At 53.1% G+C, this 16,792-nt stretch overlaps 1 protein-coding gene across 1 annotated transcript; it reads right to left on the bottom strand.

The window, feature by feature from the left end:
* Nucleotides 1-457: 457 nt before the first annotated feature.
* Nucleotides 458-16,756, bottom strand: ITPKC (inositol-trisphosphate 3-kinase C). The gene is made up of 7 exons (XM_033844298.2): nt 15,457-16,756; nt 11,129-11,228; nt 8,594-8,807; nt 7,116-7,320; nt 4,883-4,984; nt 3,816-3,887; nt 458-1,899 (listed from the first exon to the last, which is right to left on the bottom strand). Exons 1-7 carry the CDS (start codon nt 16,615-16,617, stop codon nt 1,696-1,698), a joined length of 2,058 nt encoding a protein of 685 aa, XP_033700189.1. The 5' UTR covers nt 16,618-16,756; the 3' UTR covers nt 458-1,695.
* Between the last annotated feature and the right edge of the window lie 36 nt (nt 16,757-16,792).

Below are 16,792 nucleotides of genomic sequence, written 5' to 3'. Positions count from 1 at the left end.
ACAGACGGAGAGACTGAGGCCTGAAGAAGCGCAGTCACTGGCCTAAGGTCACATGGCTGGCAAGCGGCAGGGCCGGGATTCAAACCAGGCAGATGGGGGAGGGGGGACGGGGAACGAGAGAGAGCGTTTAACGAATACCTATTGCATCCATTCCGAAAGGGGAGGAACAGATCTGTCTTGGTCACTGCTGTGTCCCCCATGCCACCCTGGGTGGCACTACATCTGGTGCACTGTCCTGGGAGCCCTGGAGGACAGGGCTTGGAGTTGTCTTGGTCACTCCTGTGTCCCCTGCACACAGCCAGGCACAAGAGTAGCAACTCGGTGAAGCGGATGAATGAACCCGCCCACTCTGAGCCTGCCTCTACCCCAGACCAATCACTATCCCATCACCCCACCCAGCGCTACTGCTCCAATTACGAGCTTTGAGCCCACAGACCCCAGATGCAAAAGACAAAGGTGACTGTAAATGTGCTGTTTATTGGGGTGTCGTCATGGGAAGGCAGTGAAGCAGTTTTGCCTCCTGTTCCCCAGCGCTGCCCCGTCTTAACAACTACCTCTCATATAAATAAGTATAAAGATGGTCAGTAGAAAAGGAGCACACGTCAGCCGGAAGACCACGTTAGAGCTTTGGCTAAGGGAGAGCGGGGGCACCTGTCCTCCCCAAGCCCAGCCTTGTAGGCCAGGAACCCAAAGTTAGGAGCAGGAGGAGGACAGAGGGGCACCACCCACACCTCAGAGTGCTGGGGTCTTTGGTTTGGACCAGGCTGCAGGCCCACCTACCCTGCACCACAGGCCCAAGCGGGGCCTCTTCACAGCAGAGGCCAGGGATGGGGGCCCTCCCGAGGAAGGCAGCTGGTTCCCAAGCCTGCTTTTCCCTTTTCCTTCTGAATGCCCTTCCTGCCGCCACAGTCCGCTAGGAGGGAGGAGACAGAAAAGGGTAAAGGGCAGAAGGAGGACGTCCCGAGGCTGAGGCCTGAGAAACAAGGTTGTGCTGGTCACAGTGCAGGCATGGGACACAGCTGTGGTTTCAGTCTGCAGGGGGGTCAGCAGAGTTCTCCCAGGAGCAGGGCAGGAGCCCATGGGGCCAAGCGCGGGTAGGACAGGGTGAACTGGGCCCTGCCCAGCGGTGGCAGCTCTCAAGCCAGTCCCAGGGTGCCACACCCTCAAAGCCTCTGTCAGCACTTGGAGGGACCCCAGATGAAGAGACTGGGCTATAACTCTCCCGGGCGGGCCAACCAAGGGCTGCTACATTTGCTCACAAATGAGGTCTGGTTCTCGGGCCTGCGAGGGGCCAGCTCGTAGAGCGAGGGGCTGACAAGGAGGCCGAGGTTACAGTCATCCATGTGGTGACAGGCCTGAGGTCACGCCCGTGCCCTGCAGTACATGCACTGTGTTCTCTCAGGGCGTGTGGTTTAGTTGTGGCCTCTGCAGCCCCTCAGAAGCCTTCCTGGCTGGTCAGGGGACCCAGTCTGGTTCTGACTCACCGCAGGACCCAGCCAGGGCACGCACCTCTCGGGCTCTTAACAACCTCCCCGCCCCCGTGGGTGCGGTGCCACCTGATCGCCAAGGCCCTTTGCATCTTCTGCACTGGTCCTGCGTGGTGTGCAGTGGAACCTTTCCCATCCCATGCATCTCGGGGCCCCTCCGGCCACACGGGCACCATCCAATAAATAAACGTGGTGGTGGGCGAGCAGGTCAGCTATAGGCCAGGCCCTGGAGGAGGTGAATCACGTTGTCCAGGCCCCAGAGGTAGCCGTCCTCGCGGTTGCCCTCGGCCCAGGGCAGCCGGTGGCTGAGCGTCTGGTGGTCAGGCAGGGCCACTGTCTTGCCAAAGTCGATCATCCAGACCTTGGCCAGGCCGGTGTAGTCATGCACAAAGAGGAGGGAGCTGCCTACCACCTGCAGAGGGAGAGGCAGGAGGTTAGAGGGAGGGGCAGGCACTGGCCAAGGTCTTGGCCCCACAGACTGCTGGGCAGGGTGGCTGACGGCATGAACTTTGGAGCCAGGCTGCCTGGGTTCAAACCCTAGCTCTGCCACTTACGGCTGTGTGGCCTTGGGCAGGGGACTTAACTTCTCCTTATCTCTGTGTCCTCATGTACAAAGTGGGAATAACGGAATAAGAGTACCGTTTACCTCAAAGGTTGCTGTGCATATTATATGTGTGAATTAATCCACAGAAAGCTCTTAGAAGAGTTGCCCGTATAAACAAATGCAAAACAGTGTTAACTGTTATCCTTTTTCAAGCTGGGGTACAAACTCAAATGCCCGCAGGATCCTGAAGCCGTCAGAGGGGCCTGGCGGGGACTGAGGGAGTGGATAATGCCTCCCCGCGGGAAGGGGCAGCAACCACTCAGCCCCAGCGGATTGCTGCTGGTGACGCCAGGCAAGTGGCTTCCTTTGTCCAGCTCAGTTTCCTCATCTGTAGAATGGGGGTGATGGTAACTGCCCCACCTCCTGGGGTCACTGCAGCGTTCCACGTTCCACAGCTCACAAGCTGCCTCGTGGAGCTGGCCACACAGCCCTCCGGAGATACTGGGTTGTTTTTTCTTTTTTAGTTAGAAATACATTCCTTCCCTTCATCTAACGCCAGGTTTGCAAGCCTCTCCCTTTTTCTAGCCGGGTTTCAGACACCAGTGCTCCCAGAGAACCCGGATGACTGGGCAGGCAAGCAGGCGGCTGTCAGAAGAGGCAGACGCTGCCCAGCTCTGGATGGCTGTTGGCATGTGGCGAGCGGCCCAGGGTTACCGTGTCTCTCGTGGTGCCAAGAGAAACTGGAAATCCCGATTTTGGTGTGAACTCTACATCTTTATCATGTTTTCAATGTTGGCAACTAATTTTTTTAAATGTTTAGTCACCGGGCAGGTGAAACCAAACCTGAGGACATAAGAGGTGGGGCCCAGGCCTCCTCTTTGTGACTTGCGTGTAAAGCTCAAAGGCAGTAACAAGGGTGATGAGGGTGATGTTTGGTGATAACAAACGTGACCATAAAAGCTGGCACATACTGCAGGGTTCTTATGGGCTGGGCTTTAACTATATTAACCCACTTAACCTTCGTTACACCCATGCGGCAGGTGCTACCGTTACCCTGTCCTACAGGTCAGGAGACAGGCCTGCGGAGCTGCTGCCCAGGCTCAGGTGGCTGGGATTCGAACACAGGCTGGCCTGACGCCCAGATCGGTGCTCTTTCAGAAGTCAGTGATATCAGGAAAAAGAGGAGAGAGGGGCTTGAGCGGGGAGGCGGAAGAACTTGGAGATAGACACAGTGACGTCACCACAGACTCTCTGAGACAGCCTCAGAGAGATGAATGTTTCCAAAGAGACACAGGCTGCGGAACGGAGAGAGAGGAAAGGGGAGTGGGGACAGCCACCAGAGGAGGAAGGCAGGTAACAAGAACTGTAAATCATCACGGGTCTAAAATAACCACAAGAGCCAGGAGTCGAGAGCCCCTCTGTGCTCCTCACGGCGCTCTGCATTTGCTCATCTCCCACCTCAGCAGCTCTGTAAGGAAGGTACTATTGTTCCTCCCCACGGCAGGAGGAAACTGAGGCCTGAGAGGGTAGGTCATATGCCCAGGGTCACGCGGCAGAGCCAGCCTCATCCCAAGGCCGCCTGGCTGGGGTCCATGCTCCTAACTGTCCCACCTCCCTGCAATCCCTCGTGCTGCCTACCCTAAAGAAGCAAACCCCAGAACTCGGGGCTTCCTTTTATAGCTTTGGCCTGTGACCCTGTTGGTGGTTTCTGCCGAGCACCACCCGGACCCCGACACTCCCCCTCACACAGGGCCCTCTGTTCCCATGGTGGCCGGGGCTCGCACCTCGTGGGTCTTGAAGAAGGGGGAGTTCTCCAGAGCTTCACGGAGTTCCTCTAGGCGTGCCACGTACTTTTTCTGTGCATGAGACGGAGGATTTCTTGGTTAGCTTATGGACTTTGTGGGTCCTTACCCACCTTGACATCTGACCTCATCCCATACCCCCAAAGGAGTAGGCATACCCCAGCCAGAATGGGGTAAAGGGGGCCATGGGGAAATGGGAGGTGGGGGGGGGCAGGGGTTGGATGCATCAGGGTGGCACAGACAAGACTGTGGTTGGGGACTTCCCTGGTGGCGCAGTGGTTAAGAATCCGCCTGCCAATGCAGGGGACACGGGTTCGAGCCCTGGTCCAGGAAGATCCCACATGCCACGGAGCAACTAAGCCCGTGTACCACAACTACTGAGCCTGTGCTCTAGAGCCTGTGAGCCACAACTACTGAGCCCGTGTGCCACAACTACTGAAGCCCACGTTCCTAGAGCCTGTGCTCCACCACAAGTGAAGCCACCGCAATGAGAAGCCCGCACACCACAACAAAGAGTAGCCCCTGCTCGCTGCAACTAGAGAAAGCCCATGTGCAGCAATGGAGAGCCAATGCGTCCAAAAATAAATGAACACAATAAATAAAAATTAAAAAAAAAAAAGAGTGTGGTTGGTAGATTACATGAATACCCACAATTCCTAGCAGCTCCTCTCACCAAGAGGTGGAGTCTTTCCCTTGTAACCTAGTCTTGGTCTTATGACTTGCTTTGGCCAATAGAACATGGCGAGAATGATGGTGGCCATTCTGAGCCTAGCCACCGATAGGCTTTGCTTTTTCACTTGTTTTCTTGGCCCGCTGCTTCCACCGTGAGAACAAGCCCAGGCTAGTCTGCTGGATTGAGCCAGGAGCCGAGACAGTAAGGCAGCCACCAGACATGAGAGCAGGGCCCTCCCACCAGCTGGCCTGACGGTGAGCAATGCCAGCCAGTGTCAGCCAACCTCGGCCCAAGGCAAGAGGCTGTTGACGTGGGAGGAACAATGATGGTGGTGGTCCTAAGCTGCTAAATTTGGGGGCATAGGTGTCCCGCTCACCAGGATTCCGCGGTTCCCATCCACAAAGTCCTCCAACATCTTTGTCACCTCCTCCAGTTTCCGCATCTTCTTGAAGTTAGTGTTGCAGGTCCCATCGGCTTTCTAAAGGATGAGGGGTGTCACACCTTTTCCTTCCCACGCCCAACACCAAGCAGCCTCAGGCACTTCCAGGGGCCACCTACCCACCTCCAGGCTCACTTGCTGTTCAGGGGAAGCTAGCCCACCCCCCTAGCCCCAAGTCATACTCCTGAGCAACCAGTCCTTCAAGTCTAACCTTGAACCCCCTGGTTGAGCCAATCTAGCCAGGTGGGCTTTGGAGCCGGGTGGATCTGGCTTTGAATCATGGCTCTGCTAATTCCTAGCTAGGTGGCGTTAAGCAAGTCACTTCACCTGCCTCAGCCTGGAGTTCCTCATCTGGAAAATGAGAATTGTGTTAGTCTCTACCTCCTAAAGCTGGTATAAGGAGGAGGAGAGATTGGGTGTGTAGGATACACTGCACAGTGCCTGGCACATAGTAAGTAAGCACTCAGTAGAAGAGACTAATGTTATTTTTTGTCTGCGAGGGGCACAGAGAGCCCCCCGAGTCATTCTGCCATGCTGTGCCGGGTGCCCTGTGGGCAATGGTAACATGGAGGTAACAGCACAGGTAACAGCATAGATGAGGGATGCAAATACTGAATAAGATCATCACAAAGGGAGATAAGAATAATGGAGTATAGGGAGTTATAAGGAGGTAAAGACCCTGAACTAGTCGGATGGAACTCAAGGAGGGCTTCCCAGAGGAAGTGAAATTTGGAAGGAGTCAGGAAAATGACTGGGAGTCAGTCAACCAGGGGAACAGGGGAAAAGTACTCCTGGCACAGGAAACAGCACGTGCAGAGGGCCTGTGGCAGGAGAGAACAGGACCCTTTCAAAGAAATGAAAGTGCTTCACTGTGCCATCTATAGGGGACTGTGGCACATCCACAAAGAGCTATTATAGAAGGAATAGGAAGGAAGGGAGGGAGGGAGGGAGGAAGAGGATCTCCTATCTCTCTACGAAATGATATGGGAAACTCTCCAGGACTACGCCACCTTTTGTAAAAACGAAAAAGGGAGGAGGGACTTCCCCCGTGGTCCAGTGGCTAAGACTCCACACTCCCAATGCAGGGGGCCCGGATTCAATCCCTGGTCAGGGAACTAGATCCCACATGCCACAACTAGGAGTTCACATGCCGCAACTAAAAAGATCCTGCATACTGCAACTAAGACCCAGCGCAGCCAAATAAATAAATTTAAAAATGGGAGGAAAAGGTAGTATATACAACTGCATTTGTTTGTATATACAGGAAGAAATATAAGAAACTGATAAAGTGGTTCCCCACGAGGAGGGGGTGGTAGAGGGACAGAATGGGAAGGACGGCAACAGGGTTGGGAGAGAGATTTCTCCTATATACCCTTTTATAATATTATTTTGACTTTCGAGCTGTGTGAATAGCTATTCAAACGATTAGATTTAATTTACAAAAAAAAGAAAGAAAAGGGCTACCCTAGTGGCACAGTGGTTAAGAATCCGCCTGCCAATGCAGGGTACATGGGTTCGAGCCCTGGTCCAGGAAGATCCCACATGCCGCAGAGCAACTAAGCCCGTGCGCCACAACTACTGAGCCTGTGCTCTAGAGCCCACGCTCCGCAACAAGAGAAACCACCGTAATGAGAATCCCGCATACCGCAACGAAAAGTAGCCCCCGCTCTCCGCAACTAGAGAAAGCCCGCGCACAGCAACGAAGACCCAATACAGCCAAAAATAAATAAATAAAATAAACAACTTTTGAAGAAAGAAATAAAGAAGAAAAGAGAACATTTTTCTCCATAAGGAGGAAAAAGCCCCTCCAGCTGCCGTGTTGGATGATGGATCAGAGGAGGTGAGACCAGCATCTGGGAGGCCAGGGAAACTGAGTCAGGAGAAGATGCGGCTGGACTAGGACAGGGTCTTGGTCTTGGGGAGGGGAAAGAAGATGGAATCAAGAGACCTTCAGACAGATGGGTAAACAAAACTTGGTCTGTGATAGACACAGGGGTAAGAGGGAAGCAGGAACCCTCCTAGCGCATCTTTCCATCCTCTGCAGTCTCCTGCTCTCTCTCCAGATCTTGCTTCTTTCCTGCTTTCTCTGACACCCTGGTTCCTTGGGAAGCCCTGCCTCAGATCTAGCTCTTAGCCCTCTACAAACAGGCTAGCAGCTCCTGGCCCTCACCTTGATGCCCTCGATCCGGAAACCCAGGGTGGAGGTCGAGCTCACGGTCTCCCTCCACTGCATGTAGCGGGGCTTGGTGACTGCACCCTGGGCATGTTCCTCGGGCGTTGGGGCCCCAGGGTCCACAGCCACCATCTTCTCATACATGTCCTTCCGGGGCCGGGGCCGTTCTCGCGCCTTCACCAGCTCCTCCTCCAGGTAGGTCCTGGGACACAGAGGATATAACAAGGGAAATTACGAAGAACAAAGCTGGAGGACTTACACTCTCTGATATCAAGGCATGTTACAAAACTACAGTGTGGTACAAGAATAGACAAATAGATCAATGGACCAGAACAGAGTCCACAAACAGACACACACGTACGTTCACCCAATTTATGAAAAAGAAGGCACCACAATTCAGTGGGGAAAGGGCAGTCTTTTCAATAAATGGTGCTAGGTCAATAGGATATCCATACAGCGGTGGGGAGAGGGGAATGAACCTTGATCCCTGCCTCAGACCATATACAAAAATTAAATCTAGGTGGATTGCAGATCTAAATGTGATAATTAAAACAAAGCTTGTAGAAGAAAACATAGGAGAAGATCTTTGTGACCTTACAGTAGGCAGATTTCTTAAACACAAAGCTACTAACCATAATGGAAAAAATTGACAACCTGTACTAAATTAAAAGCCCTTCTCGGGACTTCCTTGGTGGCGCAGTGGTTAAGAATCTGCCTGCCGGTGCAGGGGACACGGGTTCAATCCCTGGTCCAGGAGGATCCCACATGCCGTGGAGCAACTAATCCTGTGTACCACAACTACTGAGCCTGAGCTCTAGAGCCTGTGAGCCACAACTACTGAAGCCCGCATACCTAGAGCCCGTGCTCCGCAGCAAAAGAAGCCACCGCAATGAGAGGCCCGTGCACTGCAACCGCAACAAAGAGTAGCCCCAGCTCGCTGCAACTAGAGAAAGCCCACGTGCAGCAACAAAGACCCAACGCAGCCAAAACTAACTAACTAAATAATTAATTTAAAAAAAAACTTCTGTTTATCAAAAGACGTTAAGAGAGTGAAATGGGAGAGTTGGAGTGTGTGTGTGTGTGTGTGTGTGTGTGTGTGTGTGTGTGTGTGTGTGTGTGTGTGTGTGTATCTCCAGCAAAGGACTTGTATCCAGAATATATAAAGAATTATACATCTTTATAATAAAAAGAAAAAGAGAGACCAGTAGAAAAATGGGCACTTTTCAAAGAGGATATCCAAATGGCCAATCAATGCTCAAGTTGTTTGGTCATCAGAGAAATCGAAATTAAAACCATAACTATTCACCAGAATAGTTAAAAGTAATAAAACAGGTAATACAAAGTGTTGATGAGAAGATAGAACAGAACTCTCATACACGGATGGCAGGAAAGGATGCTGAAGACTGGCTTGGTGCTATCTTCAAAAATGTCCCCCTGACCCTTTACCTCTGCCCCATGGCTGCCCCTGAACCTACCTGCTGCCCATCTTGCAGTCCATGATGGAGGGGTTCTCAAAGTCTGCCAGGAGATCTTCCATCTGGTTGAAGGCCTGGCCATCCTGCTGCACCATGCCATAGTAGGCTGGCACGAAAGGTCGCAGTGGGTCGCGCATCAGCTGCTCCAGGCTGCGCTGCTCATACTGACAGAAACGCTTTAGAATCCAACCATCCTCTCCTGCCTGGAAGTTCCCTATGAGCAGCAGTCAATGAGAGGGTCAAAAACTGAATGAGCAAGGGCTTCCCTGGTGGCGCAGTGGTTGAGAGTCCGCCTGCCGATGCAGGGAACGCGGGTTCGTGCCCCGGTCCGGGAGGATCCCATGTGCCACTGAGCAGCTGGGCCCGTGAGCCATGGACGCTGGGCCTGCACGTTCGGAGCCTGTGCTCCACAACAGGAGAGGCCACAACAGTGAGAGGCCCGCGTACCGCAAAAAAAAAAATAAAAAAAAAACTGAATGAGCAAGAGAATTCCCCCACCTCCTGTAGGTATCAGGTCCTGGCCACCATCATCTTGCCTGACCCTTCCGCAATACCTTCTCTCCCTACCAGCAATTCTCAAAATCTTGGCCAGAGGTGGTGAAGGAAGGACCTAGTTCTGCATTTTGTTTAAACAGAGGCCTGTTCACAGCACACTGTGTCCTCATTTGTTTTGTAATTTTGGATTATGAGCTCTCGATCAGCAATGGGAATTTTTGTGAGATCTGAGTCAAGAGCATGACTCTCCCAAGCAGATTTGCATTTGCTTCTGCCTGGGTCCCAGAGTGCTAACAATCAGGGCCTTGTTAATTTACAAATCTGGCATTTTGTGGGCCATGCAGATAGAGTAGATCAGAATTACAAATTCTTATTGAGGCAGATAGTATTTTCAGATTATATTTTCCAAAGATGGCTGCAACAGTAGCTCATGTCCCATATGCTCTTCTAGAATTTTGCCACTCCCATCAAGAAGTGGAATCTAATTCTTTTCCTCTTGAATCTGAGAGGGCTTATGGCAGAAGCAACACTGTGACTTCAGATCTAAGTCATAAAAGGAGATGCAGCTTCCACTTTGTTGGCAGAGACACTTGCCTTTCAAGTCCTGAGCTACCATGTAAGAAATCTGATTAGTCTGAGGCTACCATACTGTGAGGAAGCCCAAGCAGCTACACATAGAAGTCACATATAGGCTTTCCAGCCGGCAGCCCCAACTGAGAACCAGCCAACAACCAGCATCAACTGCCAGGTGTGTGAATGAATGAACCTCCAAAGGTCTCCAGCTTGCAGCCTTCCAGTTGTTCTAGCTGAATTCCCAGATATCACGGCGCAGCAACAAGCCAGCCCTGCCATGCTCTGTCTGAATTCCTGACCCAAAACTTATGAGTGTAATCAAATGGTTGTTTTATTCCACTAAGTTGTTTGTTTGTTTTTTTAAACCACCACTAAGTTTTGAGTTTTTCATTTTTGGTATTTTTGAAACTCAGCGATAGTAACTAGGATACATACAGATGGCAGGCCTGTGTTTACAGTTTTAGGGGGGCCTTGCCTTTCTCTGACTCAGTTCTAAGGATGAACAGGCAGATAAGTTCCCTTCATGCCTCCCTTTGCTGGTGGATACAGTTGGTCTAGTCCAGCCCACAGTCTGTTTTTGTAAAAAAAAGCTTACTGGAACACAGACACACTCACAAATTTATATATTAACTATGGCGGCTTTTGTGCTGCAACAACGGAGCTGAGTAGCTTATAGCTATTATCTAGCCCTTTACCAAAAATGCTAGATTCTAGGCCTTGTGCTATTATGTGCTAACGAGATTGTGCTAGGCCCTGGGGAAACATTGTAGCTGTTGTTTATTGGCGGCCTACTCTGCTCTGGCCACAGGGTGAGGACAGGGACTGGTAATTGCCATTTACGAGGGGTCTGTCTCTCAATCTCAATATACATTGCGGTACGTGGGCCTCACTGTTGTGGCCTCTCCCGTTGCGGAGCACAGGCTCCGGACGCGCAGGCTCAGCGGCCACGGCTCACGGGCCCAGCCGCTCCGCGGCATGTGGGACCTTCCCTGACCGGGGCACAAACCCGTGTCCCCTGCATCGGCAGGCGGACTCGCAACCACTGCACCACCAGGGAAGCCCTCAATATACATTTTGATTTTAACCCTTTAGTTTACCCTGCAAGGGAGGGACAATTATCTCACACTAGAGATGAGGACACTGAGCCCCAGGGAGGGAGAGTAACTTGCCCAGGGTCATCCACAAATAGAGAGCGGAACTCGGATTTGAGCCCAGGCCCATCTGTCCCCATGGTCAAAGATTTGCCCCCTGCCACCGGGATAACAGGAAACAGCCCTCCATCCTGATATATGAATGGCCCAGCCCAGGCCTAAGCACTTTCCATAAAAGCCCCATGAGCTGGAGACTGTCACCAAGCCCATTTTACAGATGCGGGAACTAAAGTACAAACAGCAGTTCCTTCCCCGCCCAGGCGTCTCTGCCCAGCCCTGCCTGTCCCCCACCCGCCCTTCTCCCCCCCGCGCTCACCAGAGTGTCCAGACAGCTGGACCCAAGGGTAGTGTTTTCGGAAGGAGACCATGAAGGGCGAATACTTCAGCACTGTCTTCAGCTTCTTCCACGGTTTGTTCTGTGTGGGGCAGAAAGGGTGGGGTCAGGGCTAAGGCCGGGGATGGAGGGGGATGGCGCTGCTGCCATGAGAGGGAACCAAGGTGGACCGGGGGTCCTTAGGGGGGCTTCCTGGGATCCCTGGGCCCAAGCTGGTTGCGGTGAGCAAAGCTCACTGACTTGTGCAATCACAAACTCCCCAGGGGCCTCAGCAAAGGCAGAGAAGAGTCTCTGTCCATTTGTCTCGGTGTCATCACTTTGTATCTGTGTCTCTCTGTCCTTCTCGAAGGAGCAGAGATAGGCTAGGTTGTGTTGCAGTCACCAGCAACTCCCAAATCGTCCCTCGACATATATACATCAAAAAGGTGGTTCCAGGGAAAATGATAAAGGCAGGAGTTGATGAATGGAGGCCGAACCACAAAGAGAGACAGAAACAGAGACAGATGACAAAGTGATGACAAAGACAGACAGGGACAAAGATGGAGACTGCAGCAGTCATGACAGCTGCTTACCAAATAGCTCCAGCCTGTCCCCCTACCAGGGATATGCCCGCCCTCTTGAACTCAGCTTTGGCCAATGACATGTGAGCAGAAGTGTCACTTTTGGGTGGAAGCCTTAAAGCCAACGAGTGACTCTCCATGTTCTTTTCCCTAGTGTAGAAAGGGGTGGGGGACTGTAGGAAGAGAAACAGAGGCTGAGAGAAAACAGCATGGAGCAGGGCCGCCTCAGCCACCACTGACCCACAGTCAGTGTGCAGTAGGAACGAAAATAATCCTTTGTTGGGAATTTCCTGGTGGTCCAGTGGTTAGGACTCCGTGCTTTCACTGCCAAGTGCCTCGGTTCAATCCCTGGTTGGGGAACTAAGAACCTGCAAGCCTCGGGGCCAAAAAAAAAAAAGAAATCCTTTGTTGTTCCAAGTCACTGAGTTTGGGGTCTGTTTGTCACTATAGCAAACCCTGACCTCTTCCAACTGACACAGAGATAGGCACAGAGTTACTAGAAGAGAAAGAAATATAGAAAGACAGAATGCGAGACACAAAGTAATGACAGAGAAAGAAAAAGAAACATAGATGCAGAGAAAAACAGAGAGAGAGCAACAAAAAACCAGAGAAGCAAACAGAAAACAAGGATTTAGTTGTATCATGTGGACTCAAGCAAGAGCTTCTTGAGACCTGGTTACTGCCTGATTCATTGCATTTGCATATGCACGCACACGCACGTGTGCACACGCGCGCACACACGAGTATCTTCTCTGCTCCAAGCACACAGCAGGCCCTTAGCAAGGATTGGGAGAATGAGTCCTCTCCAGAGAAAAAAGCTATGTGGCTCATCTCCCCCCACCCCGGGGTCAAGGCCATGTTCTCTCCTATCCACCAGAGCCCAGCTACCTAGCAGACATCTAATGGATGGTGGGAAGGTCAAACACAGGCAGGGGTTGGACTGAAGGATTCAGGAAGGGCTATTCCCTCCCCTCTCCAGCTGCCAGCCGTGAAGAGGAGGTGATGAATAAAGGTTCCTGTTTACTAAGCACCTGGAACATTCCAGGCACAATGACAAAGGCTCAGTGTGCCATAACCTACTTAATCCTAAAAACACAACCCCAGGAAGACTGCTGACTGTGTTACAGAGGCGGAAACAGAGACTCAGACGGGTGAAGTCACCTGCCTAAATCACACAGCATAGTGCTGGGGTTCTCCCTCTGGTCTGACTCCACTGCCCTGGGCTTATCCATTACAGCCCTGCTAGATTACAAGTCTTGAGGGCAGGGACTGGGGTTGTCATGGTTACAACTGTGTCCCCAGCCATGGCCTGACACACAATAGGTGCTCCAAAAATGTAGCTTGGGTTGAAGGAGGTTGATTAAATGTCTTTTTTTTTTTTTTTTAATCATAAGCAGGTTCAGTATCTTCTCTCTCTTTTTTCTTAGATCTGATGGTTAATCTGGGCTTTCTCAGATGGCTTCATCATGGCCTCAGCTCACATCTCCTCCTCCTCCTCCAGGAAGCCCGCTCTGATACCCCAGGTCTGGCCAGTCACCTTCTCTAGATTCCCACAACCCTCTGGGCTTCCCCCATCCCAGCCCTGAGCACTCTGAGCTGTCACTGCCTGGTGATGGGTCTGTCTCCTCCACCGGCCTGGGAGCTCCATGCGGGCAGTGTCTGGGTCACTACTGTGTTCCCAGCAAAGCCAACACGGGGCCAAACACAAATTAGGGACCCTGGGACTGTCTGTTGTCTGATTAGGAGGACAGGATGGATGTGAGAAGGAAGGAAGGTGGGGGAGGGGGGAGAAAGTAGCTGGGCCTTTAAGGTCAGATGGGATTTCAAAATGAAGCAAGAAGGAAGCGAGGGGTATTCTGGGTGGTGGGAAAAGCTTGAGCAATGAGCGGAGGCAGGATGGCTGCAACATGTTCAGGGAACAGTGTGTACTTCGGCTCCCTTGCAGCAGCAGAAGGGATCAGGACGGGAAAAGGGAAGCTGAACGTAGAAAGGAGCCTGGAGACAGGAAGCTGTGAACACAGGACTGAACTCCTGATCGCTACCAGGCAGGCCCTGGGGAGCCATGGAAGACTCTGGAGCCGGGAACGTTGAAAAGTTAGTCAGAGCTGGGTTTTGGAGGCAGATTCTAGGGGATGAGGAAACACTGGAGACAGGGAGGCCTGGGAGGAAGGCAAGTTAGGGACAGATCCACAAAGTGCAGGGGTGGAAATGACTGGGTTTTCAACTAAGCCAGCACTGAGTTAGAATCCAAGCTCCGACCAGACGTGGCCAACTCCAAGCAAGTGACCTCACTTCTCTAGGCCTTAGTTTCCCCTCTGTAAAATGCAGATAATAATAATCCCAATCTTATAGTGCTTTTATAAGGATTCAAAGAGTTAACACACATACAGCACTTGGAAAAGTGCCTGGTATTCAGTAAGGGTTTGAATCTCAGTTCTGTGCCTTCCAAGGTCTGTGACCTTGGATGAGTCTCTGTGCCTCAGTTTCTTCATCTATAAAATGGGGATCATAGTATCTACCTCATAGGGCTGCTGTGAAGATTAAGATGAGTTAATATTAGCAAAGAGCTTAGCACAGGGAATTCCCCGGAGGTCCAGTGGTGAGGACTCTGTGCTCCCAATGCAGGGGGCGTGGGTTCGATCCCTGGTCGGGGAGCTAAGATCCTGCATGCCTTGGAGTGTGGCCGAAAAAAATAAAATAAAAAAGAAAGCTTAGCACAGGGCTGGGCATGAGCGAGTGATAGCTGCTATTTTTGTTTCTTCATTCACTCCAGCTCAGCTGCTCTGAGATGCCAAGGAGATGAGGGAGTAGGCAGAGGGAACAGCAATGGCAGAGAGCCCCAGAGGGTCAGCGCCTTGGCTCCGGCACAGGCAGGCTGGGGCAGGTCTACCTCTTATATCTGTGGCCACATGTGTGAGCACGTTCCTAAAGGGAAGCATGCGCGGTGAGGGGGACTCAGGGCAGATTCCAGCCAGGGGCCCCAGGACAATGGGAGGACCCAGCAGGCAGACCCACCAGAGGCTCTCACACCTGCCTATGCGCTGACCCTCCCTCCCTGAACCTGCCCTGACGGCCTTCCTGATTCCCCAGAGAACCGCACCCAAGCTGTGGATGAGGGTGGAGGATGTAAACAAGAGTGTGCAGGAGCACCCTGGGGAGCTGGGGGGCAATGCAATGGGGAAATGGGAGAGTCCCTGGCCAGGCTGGGGGTCCCTTAGCATTTTGGCTTCACACAGCTCTTTGAGAATCTGATAAAAGCTGGGAGCTCACTCCCTACAAAAGTGAATGAGCTAAGGGGTGGTGAAGGCTGATGACCCTTTAAGGCAGCTACAGGCCCCAGACTTAGAAAAGTCGGTAGAAAGTGCACCCTTCCTGTCTGCCTGAACTAGTGTTCTTTAGAGTTTGGGGTCACAGACTGTGATCCAACAGAAGTCACAGACCCTTGCTGCAAAAACATGTGTATACACACACAGTTTCACACAATTTCAGGGATTCCTGGGTACCATGAAGTTGGCCAGCAGCCATCCATTTTAGACCCCAGGACTGGAGGCAGTGGGTGAGGGGAAATGAAGAGAATTAGCAAGAGGCTGCCTGGAGGGGGTTAGTAACCCTGCTGTCGGATGGAAGAGGTGCCTGGAGATGAAATTGCTGGTGGAGTTCTAAAGAACTTCTCAAAGGAAAGGCGGGGGCGAGGCGGGGGATACGGGATCTGTGGGGATGTGGCTCAAGGGCAGGATGGGTCCCACTCACCCCAGACCTGTCCTCGGGGTCGCTGGAACCTCCACCCCCGGCCACCACGTCATCCTCAGACTCGTCGAAAGAGGAGGCAGAGGAGAAGCCTCCACTGCCCCCTTCAATCTGGGAGGGGGGTCCCACTGGCTGAGCCTCAGGCTCGGGGGTTTCAGGAGTGATGATGAGGCGGGGCACAGGGGTCAGGGGGCAACACTCCTGGTGAGAGTACAGGTGAGTCACCAACTCCCCGTGTTCTGGTTCCTCTAACGAGCCATCTTGGTTGGGCTCCCCCAAAAGGCAGTCTGTCCCAGGCTCTGTCTGGGGTCCATGAGTATCTTGTGTCTGGGGTCCATCAGTGCCAGGCTGTGGCCAGAAGCCATCAGTATCTTGTTGTGCTGGGAAACCATCGATGTCAAGCTGTTTCCAGGTTGTTTCCGTATCCTGTTGTATCTGGGAGCCATCAATGTGCTGCTCTATCCAGGGGTCTTTGGTATCCGGTTGTGTCCTGGAGCCATCAGTGTACAATTCTTTCCGAGAGCCATCAGCATTTGGCTCTGTTGAGAGAGAGGCCCCTTCTGGCTGAGTCCGGATGCTGGACCTGTTCTGGTGGGTCCAGAGGTTATCAGCCCTGGGCTTGGCCCTCTCTGGCTGGGTCTGTGACCCATGTATTTCTAGCTCTGCCCAGGGCCCATCAACCCCTTGCTGTGCCCAGAGGTTAGCCCTCTCTGGCTGACACTGGAGGTCAGACCTGTGTGGATCAGTCCAAAAGCCATCTGTCCTAGTCTCCGTCCAGTCACCGGCTGTCTCCAGTTCTGACCAGTGGCTGCTCCTTTCTGGATGTGTCCGGAGGATGGACCTGCCTGGCTCCGTCTTTTGGCTGGGCCGCTCCGTCCCCGCCCCGGAGCCAGCTGCTTCAGGCTCAGCCTGTCCGTCGGTCCCCGACTCAGGCCCGAGGCCGGCCCTCTCGGGCTCGGTGTGGAGGTTGGACTCCTCGGTCCGGGCCCGGGTCCCGCCCCTCTCCGGCCGCCCCGCCGGGCCCCCTGCGCCGGGCCCAGGTCGTTGCTGCCCCGGCTGCCGCCGCCGCCCCCCTCGCGTCGCCGCCAGTCCCATGCGGGCTGTCCCCGGCAGCGCCCCAGCCTCCGCCTCGCTCAGGTTTCCCCGGCACGGGCAGCGCCTCATGCCCGCTCCCTAGGTTCGGGATTCGACCGGGCCCAGCCCCTCCTGCCCCTTTAAATCCCGCGAGGGGTGTGGCTGGGGAGCCCCGACTCGCGGGTTCCGGCCCGCGGAGCTCCAGCCAGCCCAGCCAAGCAGGGGTTAACCGATACTTTCCCCCACCCCCACCCCCGCCCACAAC

The sequence above is a fragment of the Tursiops truncatus genome, chromosome 19 (assembly GCF_011762595.2).
Source record: "Tursiops truncatus isolate mTurTru1 chromosome 19, mTurTru1.mat.Y, whole genome shotgun sequence".
Lineage (NCBI taxonomy): Eukaryota > Metazoa > Chordata > Mammalia > Artiodactyla > Delphinidae > Tursiops > Tursiops truncatus.
The sequence above is the reverse complement of the archived record's forward strand: the minus strand, read 5'-3'. Positions and strand labels throughout refer to the sequence as shown.

Excerpts from the sequence above, each read along its gene's own strand:
- ITPKC (XM_033844298.2), bottom strand. The coding sequence starts at position 16,617 with ATGAGGCGCTGCCCGTGCCGGGGAAACCTGAGCGAGGCGGAGGCTGGG. Across the intron at positions 11,229-15,456 it reads ACCCCGAGGACAGGTCTGGG|AACAAACCGTGGAAGAAGCT; the intron begins GTGAGTGGGACC and ends TGCCCCACACAG. Across the intron at positions 4,985-7,115 it reads TCCGGATCGAGGGCATCAAG|AAAGCCGATGGGACCTGCAA; the intron begins GTGAGGGCCAGG and ends CTCATCCTTTAG.